We start from the raw sequence: 26137 nt of genomic DNA on the forward strand, positions 1-26137 counted from the left end.
CATAATTGAACTTAGAACAAACATTTTACTATTCTAGTCTTTGTCTCTATGAAAACATATTTTTACAAGATTAAAATGATAAGTAGGCATATCATTTTGTTCTGCTCTTGTATTTTCCTGCTGGCACAGTTATTTTAATAAATGCATATTATTCAATCCTGTGGAAACATCATGATTTATTTAATAATTGCTACTATAGGATATTTATTTGATCTATCATCAGTCACCTGGTTTATTTTCATCTGTGCTGTCTTTTCTATTATGCTTTTTGTGTGTGAACTAATTTGGTTTGAATCAACTTGGAAGATGAATGTTAATTTTCCCCTAGTATTTTAATAAAACATCTGACAATCTTTATTTTTTAGTCATAAAAAATAGCTTTATGCTCCTATATGGACAAGAAATTTTATCTCCTTCCCCCAACATTCTTTAAACAAGACATTTTAAAACCTTTTTTCCTCCCAGGTTTGAGTATTAGCTTCTCTTGTTCAGAAGGATTTTTAAAAAATTTTTATTTATCTATGATAGTCACACAGAGAGAGAGAAAGAGAGAGGGGCAGAGACACAGGCAGAGGGAGAAGCAGGCTCCATGTACCGGGAGCCCGACGTGGGATTCAATCCCGGGTCCCCAGGATTGTGCCCTGGGCCAAAGGCAGGCGCCAAACCGCTGCGCCACCCAGGGATCCCTGTTCAGAAGGATTTAATCAAATACCAGGTATGTGCTGGGCCTTGTGCAAGACAGTAAGGGCACTCCTCTTATTCTTTCAAAGGCTTCTGAAGTTTCTCTGTACTTCAGAAACTTCAACTGTTCTGTGTTTCTCTTACCCCTGAAATCCCTTGAAACCCCTCCTCCTTGTACACATTTTGTCCTTCTGCACCTCTGCTTTTCTACCTGATTTATCAACACAACAACCTAAAAAATCAGCCTGGCAAAGAAGGACAGAACAGGGATGGGCATCATGGGGCAGGAGCTGGAAATCCCAGGAGAGTTCCACCGTCTACCGTTTTTGATTTCTCATAGAGGCAAGTTATACATAAGATGTGAATGTGCATCAGCATCTCCAGGAAAGCTTCTTAAAACACAGATTGTTGGGGCCCACAGAGTTTTTGATTCGGTAAATCTGAGGTGGGTCCTAAGGATTTGCATTTCAAACAGGTACAGATGACACTGATACTGTTGGTCTAGAAACCACAAGCTGAGAACCACTGCTCTAATGAAAAAAGAGTCACCTCTGTGAATAGAAACATATTTCTTACCTAGAATACCTCTGCCTTCTTATGGGGATATACCAAACCAAAGCTTTATGCATATATAGTTGATAATACCCAACCACAGGGTCTAAACAAAGTAATTTTGGCATTGGTAGTATCAGGTGAAGGAAAGGTGGAAATAGATGTCTGAAATGGATTTTATTGGACTTCACAAAACTATAATTTTAAGACCTATTTGCACAATGAAATGAGAAAGATACCTGTTAACTCCACCGTGTTATTTAAGGGTTTCTTGCAGACATAGGGCAATTGAACTTCACAGGAAAAACTCTGCCATAAACCAGACATGGCATCCATTCTTGCACAGCTTGATCCACCTATGATCATTGGTGCACTCGGCATATCTTAAACGGTAGAAAATTAAAAAAAATTAAAAAGAGAAGGTTAGGGCCAAGTGGTGGTTAGAAAAAATAATTTGTATTTCTAATTTTCTGATTATATTGGAACTCAAAATAGTTAAAACCTTCTACTAAATTGAGATGTAGACGCCTCAATAAACATTCATGTTCTTAAATATGTCTTCCTTCTAAAATACAGGATACAGGGTGAAACACTCTGATACACTATAGGTAATTTAAAAAACAAAACCAAAAACCAAAACAAATCTCTGCCCCCAATCAACTTCCATATCATATCCTGCAGATAGTAGCTCTTAATCTGCTACTCTATACAATAAATACTAATTTATGATTCTGTAATGCTCTTTAAGACCTTGAATTAAAAGTTAAATTATCTTTGAAGATTTTATTAACTGAATAGAGAATTAATTCATTAATTCAATGAAATTTCATTACATTACCTATTGGTATTTTATTGTACTTAACCCATTTTTCTTATATGTATACAGAACACTTTTTAAAAAAATACTGAATCTAGTGTTAACATTTAGAGTCTATATTTGTCAGAAGCCTAAGATTTTATTTTTTAAAAAGGTACCTAAACTTCTTTTGGGGAGAAAAATCTTTTGGCTAAGTAAGGTTTTGTTGGTTTTATTAACTATAAAGTTTTCTTTAAGATATTTATTTATGTCATAAAATAGAACCATTATGTTGTCAGGACTTGAGCAGTATTGTAAGAGTATATTTCTGTATGAAGTTGAGTTGCAGATGAGACAACACAGTTAGTCACAGACATGTCATGTTATGGGGCTTATTCTGCTGTTACCTAAAAATGTACGGTTGCCATAAAGGTTAGACACAAATGCTCAGTTATCCATGGTATGGTTCAACGTGGCTGTAATGGTATCACAATAAAGAAGGAATTAGGGGGAAAAATTCTTCTGAGAGGTAATCATAATAACATTTGTCAAGATTTGAAAATTTTATAAAGCTGTCAGTGAATAGGTTGCTTTTGTTCATTTACTTTTTTGAAGCTTTTGCTCTGTGCATAGTAGATGGAAGACAGGGAAGTTACCTGGGTCCCAGTTGAGAAAGTTTAATGGCTTCTGGTCTGACCATTCCCAGCCTCTAGTAGAGTACAGCTGATTTAGGCCAATCCAGAAAATCCTTGGAATGCCTTCTTTTTCTGTAAGGATCACATAATTTTAACAAGTGACAAAATTGCCTAAATTATTATCTAAGTCAGATTTAAGTTTCTACTGATAGCGAAAATCTCAAGGTCTTGATTATAAGGCAAGAATTCCGTAGGAGGCTATCTGTCCACCAAAGCCAGCTAAAGGCTAGTAAGTTAATTCATTTCTGCTTTTCCATTAGCCTGTCCCTTTCTTCTAAGGTAAGAACAGAATCTTCTCAAAATAGCTGTTTCACTTCTCAAAATAGCTGTTTCACTATTTTTAACCCTCTTGTACTGATACAGAAGAAAACAGTTTCTATTGTATATCTAGATTTTGAAGAACTGACTGTATTCCAGACTGACAGTTTAAGTTCATTAAGCACATATCATTTAACTGGTACTAAGGATATAAAAAACAAAAGACAAAGTCCCTGTCCCCATGAGGACTTCAATTTATGGACAGAACCAGATGTAGACCCCTCAAAAGGTAAAGTGTTACTCATACTGCTTCAGAAATATGTATTGGAACTGTTCGGTAGGCAATGGAATATACAACCCTAGAGTCCAAAGGAGATATTTAGGTTGGAGCCACAGAACAAGAGATACACGCAGAGACTACAGTGGAGATGTATCACTCAAATTCATTACTTGACTATCAGAAGCCATCAGCGAGAAAGAGACAAAGATAGAGAAGCAGAGATAATTTAAATAGTGAGGCTAGGGCAGCCCTGGTGGCGCAGCGTTTAGCGCTGTCTGCAGCCCAGGGCGTGATCCTGGAAACCCTGGATCGAGTCCCACGTCAGGCTCTCTGCGTGGAGCCTGCTTCTCCCTCTGCCTGTGTCTCTGCTTCTCTCTCTCTGTGTCTCTATGAATAAATAAAATCTTTAAAAAAAATAAAAATAAATAGTGAGGCTAGTTGCAGATATGCCAGTCAATATACATATGTGCACAAGCAATGGATGCAATCATGCTTATATGTGTCCACGTATATTGGTAAACTGAAAAGATTGTAAGGATTTTCACACCAGTACCAAGATAGTCAACAAAATTATTCAAAAACCTGGTAAGACTTTATCAACATCATGAAAAAAGAACCTGAAGATGTTGAAGGCCATATAAAAGAGATAGAACACCTGATGAAATGATCTACGGAAGATAAGGATGATGCTAACAATAGGAAGAGCTGACAGGTTGGAATATATTTGTTGAAATATTCTCAGCATTTAAACACTTAGTAACAGCTTCTTAGTTCCTCTGGGAATTATGTAGATACATTATTAAATTATATACATAATCTCTCTCTATATAAAATATAATCATATTTATAATGATAATATTTATAAAATATTCATGTTTAAGATAACTTTTATATAAACTATAAAATATAATTTATAAAATTTTAAAATAATTAAATTTATATTGATATAATTATCTTTTATATAATTTGTGTGTACCTTATATACATAAAAATGGTTCTTGAAATTTGGATATTTTTTACATGTAAATCACACAAAAATATCTGATATATGTATAATTTGCATATAGAAAACTATATCCAGACTTCTAAGGGCTTTTTGAGGGTAGTTTTGACTATATTCAATTTTTGCCTTACTGCAGACTTTAGAACATAAATGCCTAAAACAGAACTGACACCAAGGGAGTGGAAAAGCTCCCCTGTATAGAGCAGAAATAGCAACAGCAAAGATGAAAGGGGCCAAGAGCAATAACCCAGACATCAATATTAAAGGGATGGGCAGGGGTTTGTGAAAGAGGGTGGTAGGAGCAGAGGCCTAATTACTACTCCACTGAGGAACAGATATGAAGTTAGGGGAGTGAATTGCAAAGATACACTGTATCTGCATCTGAATCTATATCTACATCTGTATCTATATATCCACATCTATATCTACATCTATCTATCTATATTTTAATGGTAGAAGTTTAAATAACTTTATGGCCTGTTGGGAAAGAGTCAGCAGAAGTGAGGAGAGTCAATGAAAATTTAAGAGAGGGAAGAAACAGCTCGTGTGGATGCAAAGAGCTTTGGAGAGGGAGTTAACCTTGAGCAAACTGGAGGGATGACAGATACAGATAAATTTCTAAGTATGAGGAAGGAAATCTAAGGGTTTGCTTCACTTTTCTCAAGGAAATAGATGGTAAGGATACTCTATAAGGAAGTAAAAGGTGGGTATTTGGGTAGATGGCTTGGGATAATGCTGAAGGGAACTGTGGATTCATTTTTTTCTTTTTTTTTTTAATATTTTATTTATTTATGACAGATACAGAGAGAGAGAGAGAGGCAGAGACACAGGCAGAGGGAGAATCAGGCTCCATGCACCGGGAGCCCGATGTGGGATTCGATCCCGGGTCTCCAGGATCATGCCCTGGGCCAAAGGCAGGCACCAAACCGCTGCACCACCCAGGGATCCCGATTCATCTTTTTCTATCACTTGGTTAGCATAAGCACTGGCATACAAATTGAAGATTTAATCTAATGTAAATTTCTCATTCATAAAAGCAGTTGATTCCCCAGCCTTCCTAAAGAAGTTCTGGAAACTATGACATAAATATGGTACTTCAGACTCAATCATACAGGACACTCAGAATTCCCTTTATTAATTTTTAACTGGGGTACTATGGAAGACCAATCCTTCTAGCCCATCCAAACTCAATACTTTCCCTTCCATGAAGACTTTTCAGATATCCCCGGCAGGACATCTGAATAATCCCATCACTTACCTGCACATGGTAAGGACACATTTATAAAGAAACAAAATGAACTTTGGAATCTGTTAGGTTCCTAATTTGCTTCATTACACTGTCCTATTCGTGAGCCATACTGATGACTTATTCTTCAGTAGAATCATAGGATTTCAAAATTGTGACCGTGTTGGAAAACAGGAATGTTCTTTATGTGTTTTATGCCAGGTGAATGTGAGTGTGAAATGGATTCTAAAAATTCAGGTTGTCAAATATGAAAGGCAGACATTTCATTTATGGCTTGGACAATCTGAAGCTAGACTTTTTTCCTACATACAATCCAAGCAAGAAGATGACGAATTTGAGACTTAGCTTACCTCCATCTTTGCCATCAAGAAACAGATGACTGCTAGCATAAATCCTCATACCTAATCAAATCAAATAGGTGAGTTCACTGAAGTAGAATTGTCACTGTCCCTAAAACCTGTTCAGACTTGACCCTCTATTTCTATTCCTCTCTCCACAAGGGACACTACAGGCCTGATCATGGTAATGCACCTGGAATGAGCCAGAGAAGAACTTCTAATGCATTTGAAAGGCAACACCAGCAAGGACCCTGACTTAGAAGTGTCCTAGCCTTGGAGAACCTGTCAGAGGCCACTCAAAGTGAATAACACTTCAGGGTGGAGGAAAATGAGGAAAATGCAAATGTGCTATTCCTGCTCTGGGTACTACTGGGTCCTGTTTTGTAGCTCTGGGATGAGTATGTGGTTAGAGGTTCTCTAGGAAGGCCAGAGCCATGGGAAATCTAACTTCCAAACAAAATCTAGTGAGTGTAAGGAAACCAAATCATCCACTCCAGAAGCCCCTGTATTAGTAAAACAAAACTAAGTATAGGGCAGGCAGAAAACAAACAAACAAACAAACAAACAAACAAACAAACAAACTTCTTTTAGATTACATGGGACTTATTTTCAAGGGACTGTTTCTGCCTTTTTTCTGGCAGTAGATTCTCTAGTCCCATCCAACCACTAGCTATCAGATCAGAAGTCATTTGAGAATACATTCTCCATTATGCTCTGAATATGTACAGCTCTTATTTCCCCAAGTAGATGAAGCATCTAGATCACAAAATCACTGTCTGATTCACTTTGTTGGCCTCACTCCCCTAGCCCAATGTTTACCCATGGCAATTTTCAGTAAAAAGAGAAACTTCAATAAATTTTCAATATTGGATACTCTGAGATTCAGATGTTAAAAATACAGCTTGGGGGGGGGATCTCTGGGTGGCTCAGCAGTTTGGCACCTGCCTTTGGCCCAGGGCGTGATCCTGGAGTCCCAGGATCGAGTCCCACGTCAGGCTCCCGGCATGGAGCCTGCTTCTCCCTCCTCCTGTGTCTCTGGCTCTCTCTCTCTCTGTCTGTCTATAATAAATAAATAAATCTTTTTAAAAAAAATACAGCTTGGGTCTTGGGAAACTAGCAATTATAATTAGGTTAAAATAATTACAATACACTTAAACAGCATTCATAGTGAAAGAGGAGGTTGGAAGATTAGAAAGGGTGTATCTCTAAAATTATTGATATACATAAAATGGGAGTATCTGGCCTGGAGCACAGGAGGACCACTTAGTGTATTATCTCACTTTTATGAGTTATTAAAGAGAAATGATGCATAAAGGAATCATGCAACATTCATTCTTCCCAATGCATCATTAGTTGTTATGATTTGATAGTCACACCTTTGTCCTTCACTGAGAACATTAGTTTTCAAATGTCAATATTCCAGGAGTCTTAAATTTATTGGCACTTTTACTTTCAACAATATTCTTTGTAAAGTTCAGTGAGGTCTGGAAAAGAATTCCATTGAACCACTAGCCCATCAGGGTCTGATTATTCAAGGACCAAACAACATAGGAAAAGGGTAAAGCTGTAAGTAAGAAAGGAGGGCTGAACAAAGCATTAGCTAAAAAGCATGACAAAAGTCTACTAGACTATTAATGATGAAAAGAAAAAAATACGTAAGAAAAGCAAATAGTATAGTAAAAAAAAGTAAGAGCTATAGAGTCATATATGTTGATATTTGAATCCCAATTCTGGTACTTCTCAGCCATGTGATCTTGGGTATGTTATTTCTAAATGCCAATTTCCTTATCTGTAAATGGGAATAAAAATACTTGTCTTATGAGGTTGGATGATGATTTTTTTAAAGATTTTATTTATTTATTCCTGAGAGACACATAGAGAAGCAGAGACACAGATAGAGGGAGAAGCAGATTCCTCACAGGGAGCCTGATGTGGGACTTGATCCCTGGACCAGGATCACGCCTTGAGCCAAAGGCAGACATGTTCAAACGCTGAGCCACCCAGGCGTCCCTGGTTGGATGATGATTAAATTATGTAATTTATCTGGAGATATTAGGGTTTTACTCATAGTTTGAATTTAGCAAATATTTATACTTATTATAAAACAGTGTGATAGAATTTCTCTGAATTATATCTAGGAATAGGTGTTTGTTTCATATGTAGCAATAATGCTTAGAGTTTTGTGCAAAAGGGAAAAACTCATGAGACCCAACTCTTCCTGCAAAAAACTTACTAGTCTTGTAAAAGGTAAATGCAGATAGATGAATGATGGATACAACTTTATTTCTTTTTTTTTAAAAAAGATTTATCTATTTAGGATAGAGAGAGAGAGAGAGAAAGAGAGAGAGAGAGCCAGAGACACAGGAGGAGGGAGAAGCAGGCTCCATGCCAGGAGCCCGACTCAGGACTTGATCCCGGAACTCCAGGATCAAGCCCTGGGCCAAAGGCAGGCGTCAAAACCGCTGAGCCACCCAGGGATCCCCTACCACTTTATTTCAAGTCAGATTGATTGTGTTCAAATTTTGGCTCTGCTAATTACTTGTAGGTGACCTTGAGCAAATTACACTTCCTCTCTGATCCTCACATTCCTCATCTGCAAAGTGAGTATAATAATAGAAATACCTATACCTCATAGCATTGTTATATGATATTAAATAAGATAATGTATGAAAAGCATTTAGTCCTCAGTTTCAGTCTGAAACATCATTACTGTCATATAATTTATTTTTTCATTCAAATTATCAGAGACTCAGTAACTTGGGTTTCTTGATTTCTTAAAAGATTATTTTATTTCAAAGATTTTATTTATTTATTTGAGAGAGAGAGAGGGAGAGAAAGAGAGCACAGGCCAGGGGGAGAGGGAGAGAAAGAAGCAGATTCTGCACTGAACAGGGAGCCCAATGTGGGGCTCCATCCCAGGACCCTAGGATCATGACCTGAGCTGAATGCAGATGCTTATCCAACTGAGCCACCCAACACCCCAAGATTTAATTATTATTATTATTTTTTTTTTTTAGAGAGAGAGAAAGCAAGGGCGGGGAAGGAGCAGAGAGAGAAGGAGAGAAGCAGACTCCCCACAGAGTGGAGTTCCATGCAGGGCTCTCTATCCCATGACCCTGAGATTATGACCTGAGATAAAATCAAGAGTCCCCATAACTCAGCAATTCCTAACCTCTAGAGAAATTCTCATACATGTCTGCCCCATGAGGCACAAATGAGGATGTTCCCTGCAGAGGTGTTTGTAATAGGAAAAACTGAAAACAACCTGTTTCTCAATAGGGCATGGATAAATTGTGGTTTATTCATACAATGTAATACTTTACAGCAGCAGTTGACAATGGATAAACCTATAAATGGGCAAATAAGTATTTATATCATTTAATATATATATATTTAATATATCATTGAAAAACAGAATAGTATAATGAAAACATAATGGTATATATATAGTAAATATATATATAAAATTTATATAGTATATATTATATATAAATATATATATATAAAGTATATATATAGTATATAGTATATACTATATATATAAAGTATATATATAGTATATAGTATATACTATATATATAAAGTATATATATAGTATATATAGTATATATTATTATATAAATATATATAAATATAAAGTATATATAGTATATATTATATATATACTATATACTATATATATATATATATATATATATATAGTAAAAGTACTCAAAGAATGGTTATTTTGAGAGATGGACATGGGCTTTTACTCTGTTAACATTTTATTTCTTTAACATAAGGGAAAAAGGGAAGGAGGGAGGGAATCGATCCATGTAAAGCAATATAATGAAAATGAAATGTCTAGTGTATAGAGTGTGTAAGTCAGGGTAGTGGTTACACAAGTCTCTTTCAGGTTACTTTCTATTTTTTGTGTATATATATATATATGTTTTCATAATTAAAAATTTAAGAATTCCCACAAACAAAACAAAATCCTATTCACTCTATGTGTCCATTCATTAAATCCACTTTAAGATTTCTTAGACATTGCCTTGCCTTTGAGGATGACACTCCTCTACTCAACACAAGGACCTGTCACTGATGCCATCTAGTGTGACTTGGCCATCTTCTTCACCTTCCTCTCTACTTTTCAAAGTCTAATGTTCACCTTAAAAAAATCTTGTCACTTACGCTTAGAGTAGCAGTTTAATTTGCTACCTGCCGCCATTTTCTGAACATTAACCTCTTTTCAGTCTCCAACATGAAATGCATTTTCAAAGGATAGAATAGGATTATATGTATACATTTCTGCCTATGGGCTTCAGTGTTGACAATTAAGAGAAGACAGAAAAATATATACAGAAAACAACACACCTGGATATGAAAATAGAGGTAGACAGACGCCATCTTTACAATCCCAGCAATTTGCTCTACCACATGCAAACCTACCTTTAAGATAAGTTAATTCAGCAGCATTGCTGATGCTCAGTAAGTCAGCTCCTTGATTCTGACATGAAATGTAAGCTTCCTTCCAAGAAAGAGTGGCTTGAGTATTAAATTGGTAGCAACTTCCAATCTGCTCATTCTTTTCCCCAATTATCTTCACAGCCATTTTCTGTTGATAAAAAGATATGTTAGGGATCATAAAGTAAGGGAATAGTGTTTTATATTACTAAGAATGCTTACCAATACTGCAATTCAATTTCCATACTCTAAGGATACACTAAAATTGAAGCTTATTGTTTGGCTAGACCATATTTTGACTCTTTGGTTACACAAAGAAATTGAAGTCATGGGAAACAAATGACTTTGGCTGATTAAAGCTTCCATTTTCCTATCCTCTACTCTCCTTTTATTCCCTGTCAATTACAATGCCATATTTTAGCCCATGCTGGTCTTCTACCTAAATGTAGGAGTCTTTGAATGTGCTCACATTGTCAAATTCCTGGGCTGATGGAAAACAAAATCACTTGAAAATGGTGGCAGACTGCAGAGGGGTTTGCCTACAGCCTGCAGTGAAACACTGTGTGTATGTACATGTGTGTGTGCAGACATGCTGCTTAAATCCCCAAGATTTAGAATCTAAGTGACTCCCTTACTTTAAAAACTCAGTCTAAACATCTTCTTAATGTTTAACAGATTATTTAATATATGACCCAAATTAATATTATATAATATTGTAGATGTATATGTAGATATGTGTGGATATGTATACAGACATACATGTTCATTGTATAATGTGCTTATTTTCTTTAACAAATATCTAAAAAGCATGTATAGTTTCAGACAGACTTTTCAAATTATTTCTTAGATGAGTTATACAGGTCTTGACACAAGTGGTTTAAAAATACTCTCTAGAAAAAGAAATGCAATATAGACAATGTCAAGGGTGCCCAAGGCTCCACTCAGGGAGTTTTCCAAAGGGCTTCCCATAACCAGTCTTCTATCACATGCTAGACTTATGGTCTTTCAAGCTGGAAGGGTCCTCTGAGATCATCTTGTCTAATGCTCTCATTTCACAGATGGAAACAAAGATCTAGCAGTGTTTGTGACAGAGCTATAATCAGAACACTAGTCTAAATCTGGTCTTGTTGATCTTCTGAACAGCACACACTGCTTCTTCAGACACATTTGAATGTCCTAAATAGCAACTGAGTTGAATGTGATATTTGGTGAAAACAAAATGGGTGGATTTGTAAGTATATTGCCTAAAATTTCCTTATTACCACTGGGGCCTTATGTCTGTAAATCCAGGAGCTTCCAGTGGGATGGCAGTATGTTTGCTATAAAATACAATCTGCATGGTTTAACAATCCTCAGCTTTGAGAAATTCATAGTCCTGCTTCTTTCCTAAAAATAAGTCTGAGAGGTATATGAATGCTACCATTCTCACCCTCACCACCCAAAGGAAGCTAAAGACATTGAAACTCATGATAGTCAAGGAAGCATGGTAAAGTGGGATAAGTACAGTAGGGAATGAAGGTCAGGGATCCTGGAATCTCCAGGCTCCATACAAATGCAGTCTGACCCTGATAGGCCATGTTATCAATCTGCATCTGGTGCCCCTCACCTGAAAAATGAGGGTTTACACTAGATAACCTCTAAACTCCCTTTCACATTGAAAATTTCTGATCCAGACTATAGCGAGGTTTATATGAAATCAGCACTTAGTTGACCAAACACTGCCTAGTATCAATTGTAGCCGAAGCAAATACTTTTATCTTTCAGTAGGTTCTAGGATCTAAGCCTGTGCGTCTACCCAGAACAGTGATTCTTAAAGTGTGGTCCCCAGACCAGCATCATCAGCATCATCTGGGAACTCACTAAACTCCAAATCTACCAAATTATAATTTCTGGAGGTGGGCCCCAAAATTCTTTCTTCTAATAAATTTTTCAAGTGATTCTGCTGTAGAACCACTAACTCAAAATAACCTCTTCTAGTTGCTTAGAACTCTTCATTTTGAACTCAGCTTCCTTTAAAGAGGGATCAGTATTAGTAATATCACCAGCTTGGCTACTGGAAAAGGTATGATAGTATAGTTGTTTAAGGCAAGGACTTCAAAACTGGATTTCCTAGATTTGAATCCTAGATATAAAATGTATAGCTAAGTGACCTTAGGCAAGTGTTGTAACTTCCCCCATGCCTCACTTTGCTCATCTGTAAAATGAGCGTAAATAGTGGTACCTACCTTACAGGGTTGTGTGAAGACTGAATGGATTAATATAGTTTGAGTGCTTAGGCTAGTACCTGCCACTTGGCAGGGCCCTATAAGTATTACTATTATGTAGGTCTGGAGCTTTTCCCTTACTCTTTATTATACATTCTTCCAACCAATTGCTTATTTAAAAATATTTCTGGAGCACTTACCACATGTCAGGTACTATGACCTCATATAACTCTCATATGGCTGGTAAGAAGATATGTCTCAGTTATATACCAGATCATGATGCAAATGTTACTTTGGTCTCTCTCTCTTTCTAAAGAGCAGTGAATTCTTTAGAACGCCCTGCGTAGTTTCCTTCTAGTAAGAAGCTATTAGAAAAAATGCTCTGCCTAATATACCGAAATGGCAGGACGAACAGTGTCACTAATGCTGTCCCAGGGATATAGGTCTCTGTTGTCCCTTACTCTTTGCTTCAGGCCACAAATATACTTAAGTCTCTACCATCATAACAGTTTTTCTTCAACCTATCTACCCCCCAAAACACCACCTTTGCTCCATTTCCAATCCATAAAACCTAAGAGGTTTTCTCTCCTTCTGTTCATACTCTAGTCCACTATAACCTGGCTTCCACGACCACTGGTCTTTTGAAACTGCTCTAGTAAAGGTTACTCGTAATTTCCTAACGGCTCATGCCTTTTCTACTTCCTCTTCCTACTCCTTTGTCTTCAATGGCACCATCCTGTCTTGGTTCTTGCTTTGGCCTGCTTCTGAAAGCAAATTCATAGCTACACATTATTTCTCTCTCCTTCTCTCTCCTTAAATATATACTCTTTCTCTGGGATAATATTTGTTGCAGTCATTTTTGAGTTCTCTTAGACCCTTCCTTCTCCCTTTTGCATCACATAAATGGTATCCATTTTCTTTCCATATATAAAGTCTGCTAGTCCATACATACCTGGTTTTAAGCAGATGCCCCACATTTTATCATATTCATAATTTAAGGTGGTTGCACACCATGGCCCACCGTAAGTTTCGTCAAGAATGCACTCATGATGCCAGGTCCCATTAACTAAGAATGGAAATTCACAAGGTCTTCCGTAGGAGTTCCCATCTCTGGTATATACCTCTGTGGTGTGGGGAGGAAGTAGAGGAAAGTTAAAAACTGGTGGCTGTTAAAAACAGTCACTTTCAGTTAATGAATTCCTAAATTTTCTGTAAGGGAAAGATTGCTGTTTTCACTTAAGAGAATATGGTATCTAAGTAGGCTGTAGTGTGAACATTTAGAGCATGGAGCAGACTGCTTAGGTCTGGACTTGAATGCTGGTTCCCCCACTGACCAGCTGTGCAGCTATAGGCAAGCTTTCCAACTTCTACTAGCCTCAGTTCCTATATTTGCAAATAAGGAATATTAGTATCTAACTCACAGGTTTGCTCAAGAAGATTCAATGAGATAATCTATATAAAGCTTCATTTGTTATGGTGTGATGAAGAGCTTAATGATCCCAGCTTGATCAACTGAATACCATGGGTGGCGGAGTACTTCATCAGAAGGGATGCCCTGCCTGAGACTAAATTTATTTATTTATTTATTTATTTTTAATTTTTATTTATTTATGATAGTCACAGAGAGAGAGGCGGAGACATAGGCAGAGGGAGAAGCAGGCTCCATGCACCGGGAGCCCAACGTGGGATTCGATCCCGGGTCTCCAGGATCGCGCCCTGGGCCAAAGGCAGGCGCTAAACCGCTGCGCCACCCAGGGATCCATGAGACTAAATTTATATTCTATTTTCTTTCTTAGGAAGAGCATGGCCAAGAAAATACCTTGGAATCACTGGCAGAGGTGTGTGTGTGTGTGGACTTTGGAACAACTGTAGTTAGACAGATGGACACACAGCCCCCTTGTTCACAGACTGGTGGTTCTACAAGGAATTGGGGTTGTGGGTTTCAAGGAAGTGGGAGAAAGAACAGCTGGATCTCTGAGAAGGTTCTTGGAGAGGAGCAGAGCATGGCAATTCAGAACATAAAAGAACCAGCTTTAGCTAGGCAGTGATTGGAATAGCTGGTGGCCATCAAGGTAGCAGAACTAGTTTTTCATTTTAATAATTTCCTCTGATACATGGAGAGGAACTGAAAATTATTCCAACCTCAAGTATGCCTACAAATACTAGCGGAAGTGCTCAATACTTATGTGGGTAACAGTTCTCTTGGAAAGGCATTTTTATACAACAGCTGTGTAATTATTTTGGTCACTTTTTCCCATATCTTTAATTTGTTTAAAACCAAGGTCATTATCAGATCAAATAATGGCTTTAGGTAAAGCATAATAGTCAGATCTTATTACCCTTTATCAGGCTATAGAATCCATTAAAAAGTCTCACAGATTTGCTTAAAAGTGTGCTTTAAGAGAGTATTTGATTCCACATTCTTTATCATTCTCAAACATTCATTTAACTGAAGTATGAGACTTAATTTAACAGTTTAGAATATATTAAGCAGCAGTACAGCAAAAAGTGAGAATAATCTAGATGCTTTTATTTGCAAATAATCTTTTAAGGAATATTGATTTTGTTTTCCTCTGACATGTAAATGCTTTTGGACAGGATATTTGTTAAAAAATGATTTGACCTTTTATTTCATAGGGAAACTGCTTATTACTTATGTTACATTTTTAAGGATACCAAAGCTCATGACCACTTCTCTTCTTATATAACAGCACTTAAAAGGATTCTCTGAGCACAGTAACTATTACTTGTAGAACCAACAGTTTCTTCCTAAAAAATCTTGTGTTTCAGTTATATGAGGTATTTTCACATACATTTATTTCACTCCTTCTTTACCATAAACCTGTGAGAGTATTAGGGCAAGTATTACACTTTTTTTGTGAAATCCCCATTTTTGCAGTGTAGAGTAAGACATTCAGTAAACTGTAAGTGACAGGGATGAGAACTGGCTCTCTCAATATAGAGTCCTTGACACATTAAGGACAACTTGTGACTTTACTGGCTGCCTTCTCAGGTTTCAAGTTTTGTATCATAGCTCAAAGCTAGGCTTCAATTAAAAAGCTCTCCTATCACAATATCCTTTGAAGAATGATAGGCATATAACAACAACAACCACATTAGTAGCAGCTAAATTATGCTAACTATTCAATGAAGAGTTTCATTCTCACACATTCTTCACTGCTACTACACCTCTTAAATCCCATGTGTTTCCCTAGAGAGACATGCTTTTTCTGAGAAGAATCTTGTCTGAATGTGTGAATTTATGGTAATAGCACTCTTAAAACAACAGCATATTCTACAATAGGTACAAATTTGTGATTTCAATCACTTACATGGAAAACTACATTAATTTCTTCATGAGGCAAAATAGCTTCTATGGTTAAAGGGGTTGGCAGGCTCCTAAGAGTTGTTCAAAATGTAGACAGTTCAATTTCCTCTCAATTTGCCAAAAAGTCAAAATTTGAAGAGTCAGAGTGAGCTCAAGATATCTTAATGATATAAATGCTTACCTGGATGCTAGGCAAACACAGTTCATTTGTAACATTTATACAACCAAAGTTTTCTCTAAGATAAACACGACTCACAGGACGGGGATTGGAGAGAAAGGCAACCCAGGACACAATGACAAATAATCTTTCTTATATTAGAAGTAAAAAAAAAATCTTATATAGCAAAAAACCAAGGTAGATATAAAAAAGCTATATTTGGGGAATTCAGTCATGGTTGAATGGTAGCTTTGCTATAACAAGCTGGATAACCTTGGACTTCAGTCTACTGGCACTCAAGTATCTTATCTTTCTTATCTCTATACAGCTAGGAAAAAGGCAGGGCAGGAACCAATACAAGGAGTCTGAATGAACTGTCCCAGATAAAGTCCTTAACTTAAGACAGTAGTCTCTAATCTAAAAACAGGAAAGGAATGCATAAATATAAAGGAGTAAAACTGCCAGGCCTTAATATGTGATTACATTGGAATGGTGAGAGAGGAAAGCAGGACATTCTAGGGTGACTCGTAGATTTCTGACATGCACAACTGGGACGGTACCAATCACCTGGAAAGGGATGGAGAAGAGGAGGCAGGTTTGACCATGGCTTCTGTGTAAATTAAAACTTGAGATAGGTGGCGATAAGTTGGAACGTGGGTCTTTTCTCAGAAATCTCTAAATTTCTTATTTGAAAATCCAGTATTCCATATATTGGATTTGGTAAAGTCAAGAAACACCTTCTGTCTGTGGGCTCTTGCTGGTAGCACTGTTTAGCTCTCTGTGGGGTGGTAGCCTAGGTGGGTTCTTAAACTTTTTTTTGTGCTACTGATCATTTTGGCAGCTGAGTGAAATGCACAAGTCTCCTTCTCAGGAGAATATTACAAATGCATAAAATAGATTTTAGATTGAAATTCTGGAGACTAAAGGAATTTATAATTACAACTGTATCCCTCAGAAGAATTTGGGGCAGGAGACAGACCCCACCAAGAAAATTATCCTTTCTAGTGTTTGAACGGAACAAATACAATGAAATAAATCCAGTTCAAAAGGCATTTTCCAAAAAAAAAAAAAAAAAAAAAAAAAAAAAAGGCATTTTCCCTTTCATTCCATGCTCTCTCTTAGCTACCAAGTTAGAGAAAGGCTTTCAAAAAAAAAAAAAAAAAGAAAGGCTTTCAAAGTGCAAAATTTAAACTTGCCATTAAGTGGCATCCAGAAAGCAATTGCTTCTTTTTTTTTTTTAGGTTTTATTTAAACTCAAATTAGTTAACATATAGTGTATCATTAGTTTCAGAGGTAGAATTTAGTTTCATCACTTACATATAACACCCAGTGCTCATGATAGCAAATGCCCTCTTTAATGCCCATCACCCATTTACCCCCATCCCTCCACCGACCTCCCCCATCAATCCTCAGTTCTTACTCTCTTATGGTTTGCCTCCCACTGTATTTGATCTTCTTTTTTCCTTCCCTTCTCCTATGTTCATCTGTTTGTTTCTTAAATTCCACATATGAGTGAAATCATATGGTAATCTTTCTCTAACTGACTTATTTCACTTAACATAATACATAACATATTACATTCTATCTACCTCCATCCATGTCATTGCAAGTGGCAAGATTCCATTTCTGATGGCTGGGTAATATTCCACTGCATATATAGGAGGAAGCTGGCTAGCAAAAACAGACTTGTTCAACTACTCAAGGATTGAGGATTAAAGAAAAGGAAAACCCTGTCTCTGATTCTCTAACTTACATTTTCCCCTAAGAATAGAGCCTGACATCTCAGAAATCAGATGCATTTCAGTAGGAAATAGAAATAGTTACTATAGGAGAGAAATTTGTGCAGGTAACTGGAAGACTAAGGTGCTAAATTTAGCTTAAATGACCTTTGAGAGAAAGGAAAAATCTCTGTAAAGCTAGGTAAATTTACAAAGAGCAAAAGTGAGATAATAGTTGACTTAAATAAGATGATGAAATATATATTTACATATCAACATTTAATGTAATTTAGAGCAACATGATGAAAGATTTATTTGGGGGTGATACCTGATTAAATTTAGAGGTTTAAAAAATAAACCTACTCATTATTTGTTTTTTTTTTTAAGTAGGCTCCAATGCCCAGCAGGGAGCCCAACTCCGGGAGCCCAAGATAGGGCTTAAACTCATGACCCTGAGATCAAGACCTAAGCTGAGATCAAGAGTCGGACACTTAACCAACTGAGCCACCCAGACCCCCCAATCAACTTCATTCTTTTTAAAACTTGGAAATTGTTATAACCCAGTTCTAGACCCAGAACCAAAGTTTTGATCAGCTTTCTCATATGCAATGTTCATATACAGTTGACCCTCAAATAACATGGGTTTTGAACTGCAAGGCCCACTTATATGTGTTTTCTTTATATATAATACACTACAGCACTGTAAATGTATTTCCTATTTCTTATAGTATTTTTTTTTGAGAGAGCACACACATGTAGACACACATGTCATGTGCAAGTGGGGACAAGGTGGGCAGAGGAGAGGGAAAGAGGATCTTAAGCAAGTTCCATGTTCAGTGCAGAGCCAGACTTAGGCTTTGATGTCACCACCAAGAGATCATGACCTGAGCCGAAACCAAAAATACAATGCTTAACTGACTGAAACCACTCAGGAGCTTCTCCTGTTATGATTTTAATATCATTCTCTTCTCTCTAGCTAACCTTATTGTAAGAATGGCGTATGTTATTATACAGCATACAAATACGTGTTAACCACTGTTTACGTTGTCAGTAGCCTTGTAGTTAACAGTAGGCTATTAGTAGTGTAACTTTTGGTGTGAGTACCCCCTAACCTCCATATTGTTCAAGGGCCAATTGTATTTATTTTTTGAAAGCAATTGAAAGCAACTGTTATTTATTTTTTGAAGCAAAGTCCACTCTATAAAATCATAAACACCAAACCTCAAAGTGTGGACAGCCATGCCAAAAAATAAAAATAAACTCACATGAGGTCTTCAAGTTTTTCCCATTACATAAACATCTGTAGGCAAGGAGAGATACATTTCCTTTATTTTTTTCCTTTTTTTTTTTTTTAAATTTTATTTATTTATTCATGAGAGACCGAGAGAGAGAGAGAGAGAGGCAGAGACAGAGACAGAGGCAGAGGGAGAAGCAGGCTCCCTTTGGGGAGCCACATGTGGGACTCGATCCCAGGTCCCCAGGATCAGGCCCTGGGCTAAAGGTGGCACCAAACTGCTGAGCCACCTGGGCTGCCCTTTTTTTTCTTTTTAACCTTAGAATAGGTTTGATTTCTTTAGGTCATTTGAATTTCATCTTGTATGAAGGATTTCCTGTTACTCTAATGTTTCCTTTCTTTTGCAGTTCAGAATGTAATCATAGGAAATACATATTCTCATGTATCATAGAGATTTCAAACCCCAGGTTTACTACAGAGTGACTGTGTGATCTCTGACAAGGCACCTAACCCCTTCTAGCCTTACCTGTAAAAGGGGAAAACTAGCACCGATCTCACACAGGTAGCTCAATGTTAATGCTCAGTGCCCGGAATTGAACGCTAGCTCCCTTACCAATGCATGACTTTATTTGTAATCAATTGTTCATGTTTAATGTCACATTTACCAAACACAACAGCAAATGACTTAAAGTCCCTCTCCAATACTCACCACGATAAGGCTGGTCACAGAGGTTTTCCTCTGTGCCTCCTTTCTTCCAGACATCAGATGAATTTGTACTTGCTATAGCATGTCCATTCTTCAGAGCCAGTCGGTACTGGGCAGCTCCATACAGAGAGTAGTGCTCACATTTCCACCACAGTGAGGCATTGGAGTTACAGCTGAACATTCTCAAGGAAATTGTGGGTTTGGTAATACCTAGCCCAAGGCACTTCTGGGATTGCAAATGAAAGAGCCGATGCTGGGACACCCACTTCCACAACATGTCCCCACTTCCATCACAGTCCATCGCTACTATCCAGTCATTCAGTGGCTTGATGCACTTGCCCGTGTTTTCACTGACGATGGTGAATGGATCATTGCCTGAGTCAAGATAGTCAAAGAAGACATTTCAGGATTCTGAACTGTGTGGTCAGTGTGCCTTGTCCCCTGCTTGCTGATGAGAGTCTGAGCACCATTGGACTATTCCCACCCTCCACACTCTATCAACTGTAGTGTACTATACAAGGTCAGAGGACAGTGGTAGCCAGGGAGACAGTATAGCATGGGTTAAGAGCATGAGCCAGTCTGCCAGGGTTCATAGTCTGCCTCTGCTACTTATTAGTCATGTCAATCAGGGCAAGTTATTTAACCACTATGCCTCAGTTTTCTCTTTTGTAAAATAGTACTTCATATGGTAGATGTGAGGTCCAAATGAGCTCATTTACGTAAAGCACTTAGAATAATATGTATATTTGTTATTGTTATTCCATGAAATATCTTCCCACACATACTTTATTTAATGATATAAAGAAGCTTTTTAGTTTTCATCTGCCTTAGACAGGTGGTCTAAGGTCAATGAAAAATATCGAGAACCTATTCAGGGCTGCAGTTCAGCTTTGCTTATACTTTAGCTACTATGACAGGGTAAATTTATTACATGGCATTAACATGTCTCAGAGGAGATGGGGAAACTTCTGAGGGGGCAGAAGTAGAATAGTGGGGTAAAGGGATGAGAGGAAATGAAGGTCTGGATTCTGAGGGTAGGAGGGACTCATGGTCAGCTCACCATCATACTTTCAGGACTTGATGGGAGTCTGTGAGGAGGGGCCCAGGGGGCCTGCTTGACTGTGTGGATCATAAAGGGAGGCTGAGCCTAGGCTCCAGAACTCACCTGAGATACAGAATCCACACCCAGAAGGTTGCACAGTGGAAAACTCAGAAGCATCGAGTATAAGCTAGAGGCTAAAGGAGAGACCTTCCCATGAATTAGGGAAGACCTTCAGTGACGATAGAAACTGAAGTTCTGTTAACTTGGTAGAATAGGACTTCAGAAATAAAATCTAATTTGGTTTTATGAAAATAAAGCAATGCATTGTTTCTTGCACACCTGAGCTTATGGAACAAGATTCACATGTGTTACAACAAATTACAATTGAACAATTTGGCCAGTGCTTTTAGAAAGAAAAGTTTTTTGAAGTTATAGCACAAAAGTTCATGCTGGTGAGAGTAAAACTGAAATATTTTCGACAAATGTAAACAATCATTGTCAATGAACCAAAGGGTTCAGCAGAAGGACCTATAAAACTTTAGTTCCCAAACGGCACTTTCATTTTGATGCCAGCTTCACAAGCACTGATTTTACTAACGCTAAATATCTTTTCTAATAATAATTCACAGGCTTTCAGAGTTAAAAATTCTCATACCAAGGACTTGAGGGGAAATTTCACCATATAAATAGTAACTATAAAATTAAGTCAAGTTTCAGCTTGAACTTGAAATTAAAGAGAATTTTTTTTTTTGTTTTAAACAGCAGCGGCAACAAGAGAAACAATAGGAACAACCACAAAATCCCGTAAAACATTAAATTACTTCTGCTTTCAAATCTGTATTTTAAAATATCACATAGGGCTGCAGCTAGGTGTCTTTGTCATATCAGCTTCCATCCTTCACTCTTCTTTCTTTGACATTTCTCTGCCACTCTCTACTTTGTGGACACAATTTGGGAGGACAGATAACAAAAAAGGAAAACATATTATCTTAGAAGATTATCACTCACAGTTTCTCCAATGTCCTTCTCCCACACATTTAACATCCACTTAGACCCATGAGGGTCTCTCAAAGTATTCTCTCTCTCCTAAACTATTCTCTCTCACTTCTCCAAAATAAATCTCGCGTTCCAAAGTATCAGGAATTACGCAGAAAAAAAGAAGTCAGCTTCCACAGGAAAGCAGGCATCCACCACCCTTGCTGGAACCTTCCCTTCCCTTGCCCTATGGTCTCATTGTTCTCTTTTCTGGAAACTCTGCTCTATGCCCCTTGGACCCAGATAGGTGAACTAGGCTAGCAGCAGCTTTGCTACCTTTGTGGTTTGAGTTCTTAGACTTTTCAAATAGCCTTTGCAGAATTCAATATATTAGCTACAGTTCTTAGTATAGTAGAAGCAGTGGAATAAGGATTTAGGGGTCCTAGACTGAAGACCTATCTCAGCTACCAGTTTAGCTGGAGAGACCTTGGGGGAAGTCACTTACTATCCCCAGGGTTTTGTATCTTCAAATCTAAGATAAAAGCAAGAAAAAAATATATATATATAGATAGTATATAGTAGTAACATTGTAGCCTTCCACAAGACAAGTTTTCCTAGCCTTGCAGGTTTTTACTGGTCTTTGCTAAGTTCATTGTATATTGTTCTTGAACAGATGTCCACAACTTTATTATGTCATGCTAATGCTAGTAGCATTTTAGGTCATTCTAATCCTTTTAGTATCAGGCATGTGGACTTAAGGAACAGTGACACTTCATACTCTTTGGAAGGGAAAGAAAATTAACTCTTTCCCATTTACTATGTGTTTTACTTCTGGGACACCCATAGACTTAACAAGCTTGTAGACACTACTGGAAGTGTACAGGAAAGGTGTGGAATAGCATGCATAAGCTATGTTAAAAAGGAGTTGCCAAACTTCTTACCTAATTGAAAACATCTATGGTCATAAATACTGCCTTATTCTAAATCTGTCTTTTATTAACCAAGTCGTACAATGTTTGACATCTATAGTGGTCACTTAGCACAAATATTAATTATTGATATGATTTAAGGAAACTTGCTATAGCCTTCATACATAGTGTATGTGTAAGCATTCATAAATAATACATAAGTCTTCTCATGGTGTTTCCCCATATCTTTCCTTACCCTTGGCAGAAGCGGTTCAGTCTGCCTGAGTCTTGCGACCCCTATTGGGATGGTGGATTGAAGAGTGGGAAGGATTGAAAACAATTCCTTTTTAAAAGAAAATGTGTTAAATAAGGGTATATAAAATATTTCAGGAATGTATTACATTTGAAAGGTAAATTACAGAGCATGATTGCATCTTGTCATGTTACCTTATTGGTCCTAATGGGAATTTTATTTATTTTAAAAGATTTTATTTATTTATTCATGAGAGACACACACAGAGAGAAAGGCGAGAGAGACAGGCAGAGGGAAGAAGCAGGCTCCATGCAGGGAGCCCAACGTGGGACTCGATCCCAGGACTCCAGGATCAGTGCCCTGTGCTGAAGTGGTGCTAAAACCGCTGGGCCCCTAAAATGGGAATTTAATATTTACTCCCACATACAAATATTTGGGCAAATCTTAAGGCAGAGGTTGATAAAAAGAAGCATCCCTAGTAGCAAGTTTTATACGCTACATTTTACATAAACATTCTAGTTGTGTCTGAGACGAAATAGTTAGTAGCATTATCATATACTGAAAATGAATTTTTAGTATGCCAGATACCCATCAGAGGGAAAACTATCTCTTATTGCCTAATCATTAGGTAACTTTTCTTACCTAAACCAAAGAGCCTTGCAACATGCCAAAGAGAAGTTGAACATCAACATTTTATAATCACAGACAAATGGAAAGGGAGATGAAGGCAAAAGGATGAAGATTGCAGCATTTTTAGTTTTAGGGGGGAACTTCTACAGCTCCCAATGTTAAGTATTTTGTGGAGTTGCCACCATGTGCGCCGACTGTACAAGTGGAGTAGAAGAGTCAGAAGTCTGGGTTTGCCAGTTCAAAAACAGGTCTGGAAGTGACCTTGGATCCATGATAGTCTACTAGGAGTCAGAAAGTTTTGGGGTTCAGATTGGGTGGTATGGGCTGGTAAGAACCTCAGGAGTCCCAGAAGGATTGGTTTACTTCAAGCTATTAGCTCCCCAAGGAAGCAAAAAAGTAAACTAAGCAATTGGCATTTCCCCAAAGACACAGAAGAGCTCCTTCAGCAACTGAGCAACCCAGACTATCCGCACAAACCTAGCTGCATACGTGTAACCGAGTACATGCCATTACCAGTATGATGAAGCTGACACACTGCCAAACAAGTTACTCAAATGGCTCGGGTTTCAAAACTCCAGCGCTTCCCTTAATGGGACCACAAGGTCTAGTCTGAGAGTACATGTAAGCTGACCAGAGCAGCTGCTGAGGGTAAGGAAGGATGCAGGAAAACAAATACCTGCCTGGACCTTGTTCAGGGATAATGGAGTTAAGCTGGTGCTCTTTGGTTTGGGTTGATGAGAAAGGCCAGGGATTGGAGAGATTGCAAAAATTAATCCTTAATCTTGAATTCTGTAGGGGAGACAAAACAGCTAAGACTAAACCGGAAGTAGGCAGAGGGAAACCAAGACTTTGGTGACTGAAAGGTTAGTGTGCTTTGACTGTAGTTAGTCGTGGCAGTGAGGTTTTTCTCCGTGGACTGTGGGGCAGGTGGAAGAGAATTCTCACAGCCAGTGAAGGGCTTTGGGGATTCGCACCCCTCAAGCAGCGTGAATCAGGACAGTATTCACTAAAACGCCCTCGATGTAGATGGGGTGATGTCACTCATACCTGGGAAGCTTCTTCCTATCACTCTCTGAGAAAAGTGTCAATCTGGCAGGAAGCCACTTTAGCTGCCAGGAGAAAATAAGAGCCACAAGGAGCCTACCGTTTTCAAAGACTTCCTTGTGCATCTTTTACTTCCTCAATACAGCAAAGTTAACAGAAGAGGTAGGTGGTGATGGCTCACTGACTGCCCACTATGCAGCGCGACTAAGAGTCCTCTGGGGCACCTTCTGCCAAGGCAAAAAGAAAGTAAAAGCAAACCCCGGTTGCTGCGGGGGGCGGGGGGGATGGTGAGGCTGGCACTACCCAGAGCATCAGCGCAGTCTATTCCTGGTCCTGCTTCCGCAGTCAGAGGCAGGAAGGAGGTCTGCGGACAAGTGACCTGCGCTCGAACTTGCAGCCCTGGGCCTCCTGGGGGTGGGGTGGGGGGTCTGGGAGCTGATAAGCCAATTAGAAGAAAGGATCGCTGCTCAAGGCTTTCGGGGAGGGCATCATAACGGAATTACGATCATGGTCACTTTGGAAGACATGGCTTAACCTGACTTCCTTCTGACGTGCACCTTTGGCGAACGCGGAGCAAAGTCGGGGAATCATTAATCATCCTTGGCGCTGTGGGTAGACAGTTCCTCTAGACACGCAGTGGCCCAGGTGACCAAGAGGCGAGGGAGGGGCGAGACGGGCTGGATGGGGTTTGGGGGGTCCTGGGGAGCCCTTTACTCCAGGGAAGCCAGCTTTAGAGGCGAGAGGACAAGGAAGGGGGGGGGACGGGCACAGAAAGGGCTGTGCGCCTTCTCTACGGTGGCCTCTTCTCCCTCAGCACGAAAAAGGCCCTGCCCTCCACGCCCCCCCCGTCCTCCACGCCCCCTCCTGCTTCCCCGCCCCCCTCCACGCTCCCCCTGCCCTCCACGCCCCCCCGCCCTCCATGTCCCCCCTCCACGCCCCCTCCGCCTCCCCCCTGCTCTCCACGTACCCCCTCCACGCCCCCTGCCCTCCACGTCCTCCCCCTGCCCTCCCCGCCCCGCCCTCCACGCTCCTCCATCCCCTCCCCGCTCCCCTGCCCTCCACGCGCCCCCCCGTCCTCCACGCCTCCCCCCTGCACCGGAGAGCCCCGGAGCGCCTTCTCCCCGGCCCTCCCCTTCGGCTCACTCGCTGGGCTCCAGCCCCCTCCCGAGGAAAGCAGAGGGGAAGAGACCCGAAGCGCAGCCCTAACCCGAACCGCGGAAAGTCGGCGGACCCGACGACGTCGAGGGCCCTAGCGGCCGGCAGGCTGGCGCGCCCGCGGTTACCTGTGCGGCCTGAGGGCTCGGCCGGCCGCAAGCACCTGAGGAGGAGCACCAGGAGCTCCGCCGCGCGACGGAGGGTCGCCCAGCGCGTCCCCATCCCGAGCGGGTCCCCAGGCGCACGCGGCACCCACCCTCTCGCGGCGCTCCGCCGGCGCTTTTTGCCGCCCGCCTCCCGGGTCCGGCCCCGCCCCCCTCCGCCTTCGGCCAATCAGGCGGGGCGGGGCGGGGCCTCGGGGCGGGGCCTCGGGGCGGGGCGCCCGCGAGCCGGGAGTCAGGCTCCGCTCCTGGAGGCGGGAAGCGCGCGCGGAGCGAGAGGGCCGAGTGTCGCGCAGGACCTGGCAACGCCCTGGTGGGCGGGGTGGG

The 26137-nt window shown here is 39.5% G+C and overlaps 1 protein-coding gene across 1 annotated transcript in view; it reads right to left on the reverse strand.

Annotated features, from left to right (window-relative positions):
* Positions 1–25918, reverse strand: part of CD302 (CD302 molecule) — a 126747-nt gene extending 100829 nt beyond the window's left edge. The window contains 7 exon segments of the mRNA XM_038584628.1: positions 1473–1616; positions 2686–2796; positions 10281–10422; positions 10424–10446; positions 13452–13622; positions 19646–20017; positions 25778–25918. Coding sequence (XP_038440556.1) covers positions 1473–1616; positions 2686–2796; positions 10281–10422; positions 10424–10446; positions 13452–13622; positions 19646–20017; positions 25778–25871 — 1057 coding nt within the window. The 5' untranslated portion in view covers positions 25872–25918.
* Between the last annotated feature and the right edge of the window lie 219 nt (positions 25919–26137).

Source organism: Canis lupus, chromosome 36 (assembly GCF_011100685.1).
Source record: "Canis lupus familiaris isolate Mischka breed German Shepherd chromosome 36, alternate assembly UU_Cfam_GSD_1.0, whole genome shotgun sequence".
In the NCBI taxonomy this organism is placed as follows: Eukaryota; Metazoa; Chordata; class Mammalia; order Carnivora; family Canidae; genus Canis; species Canis lupus.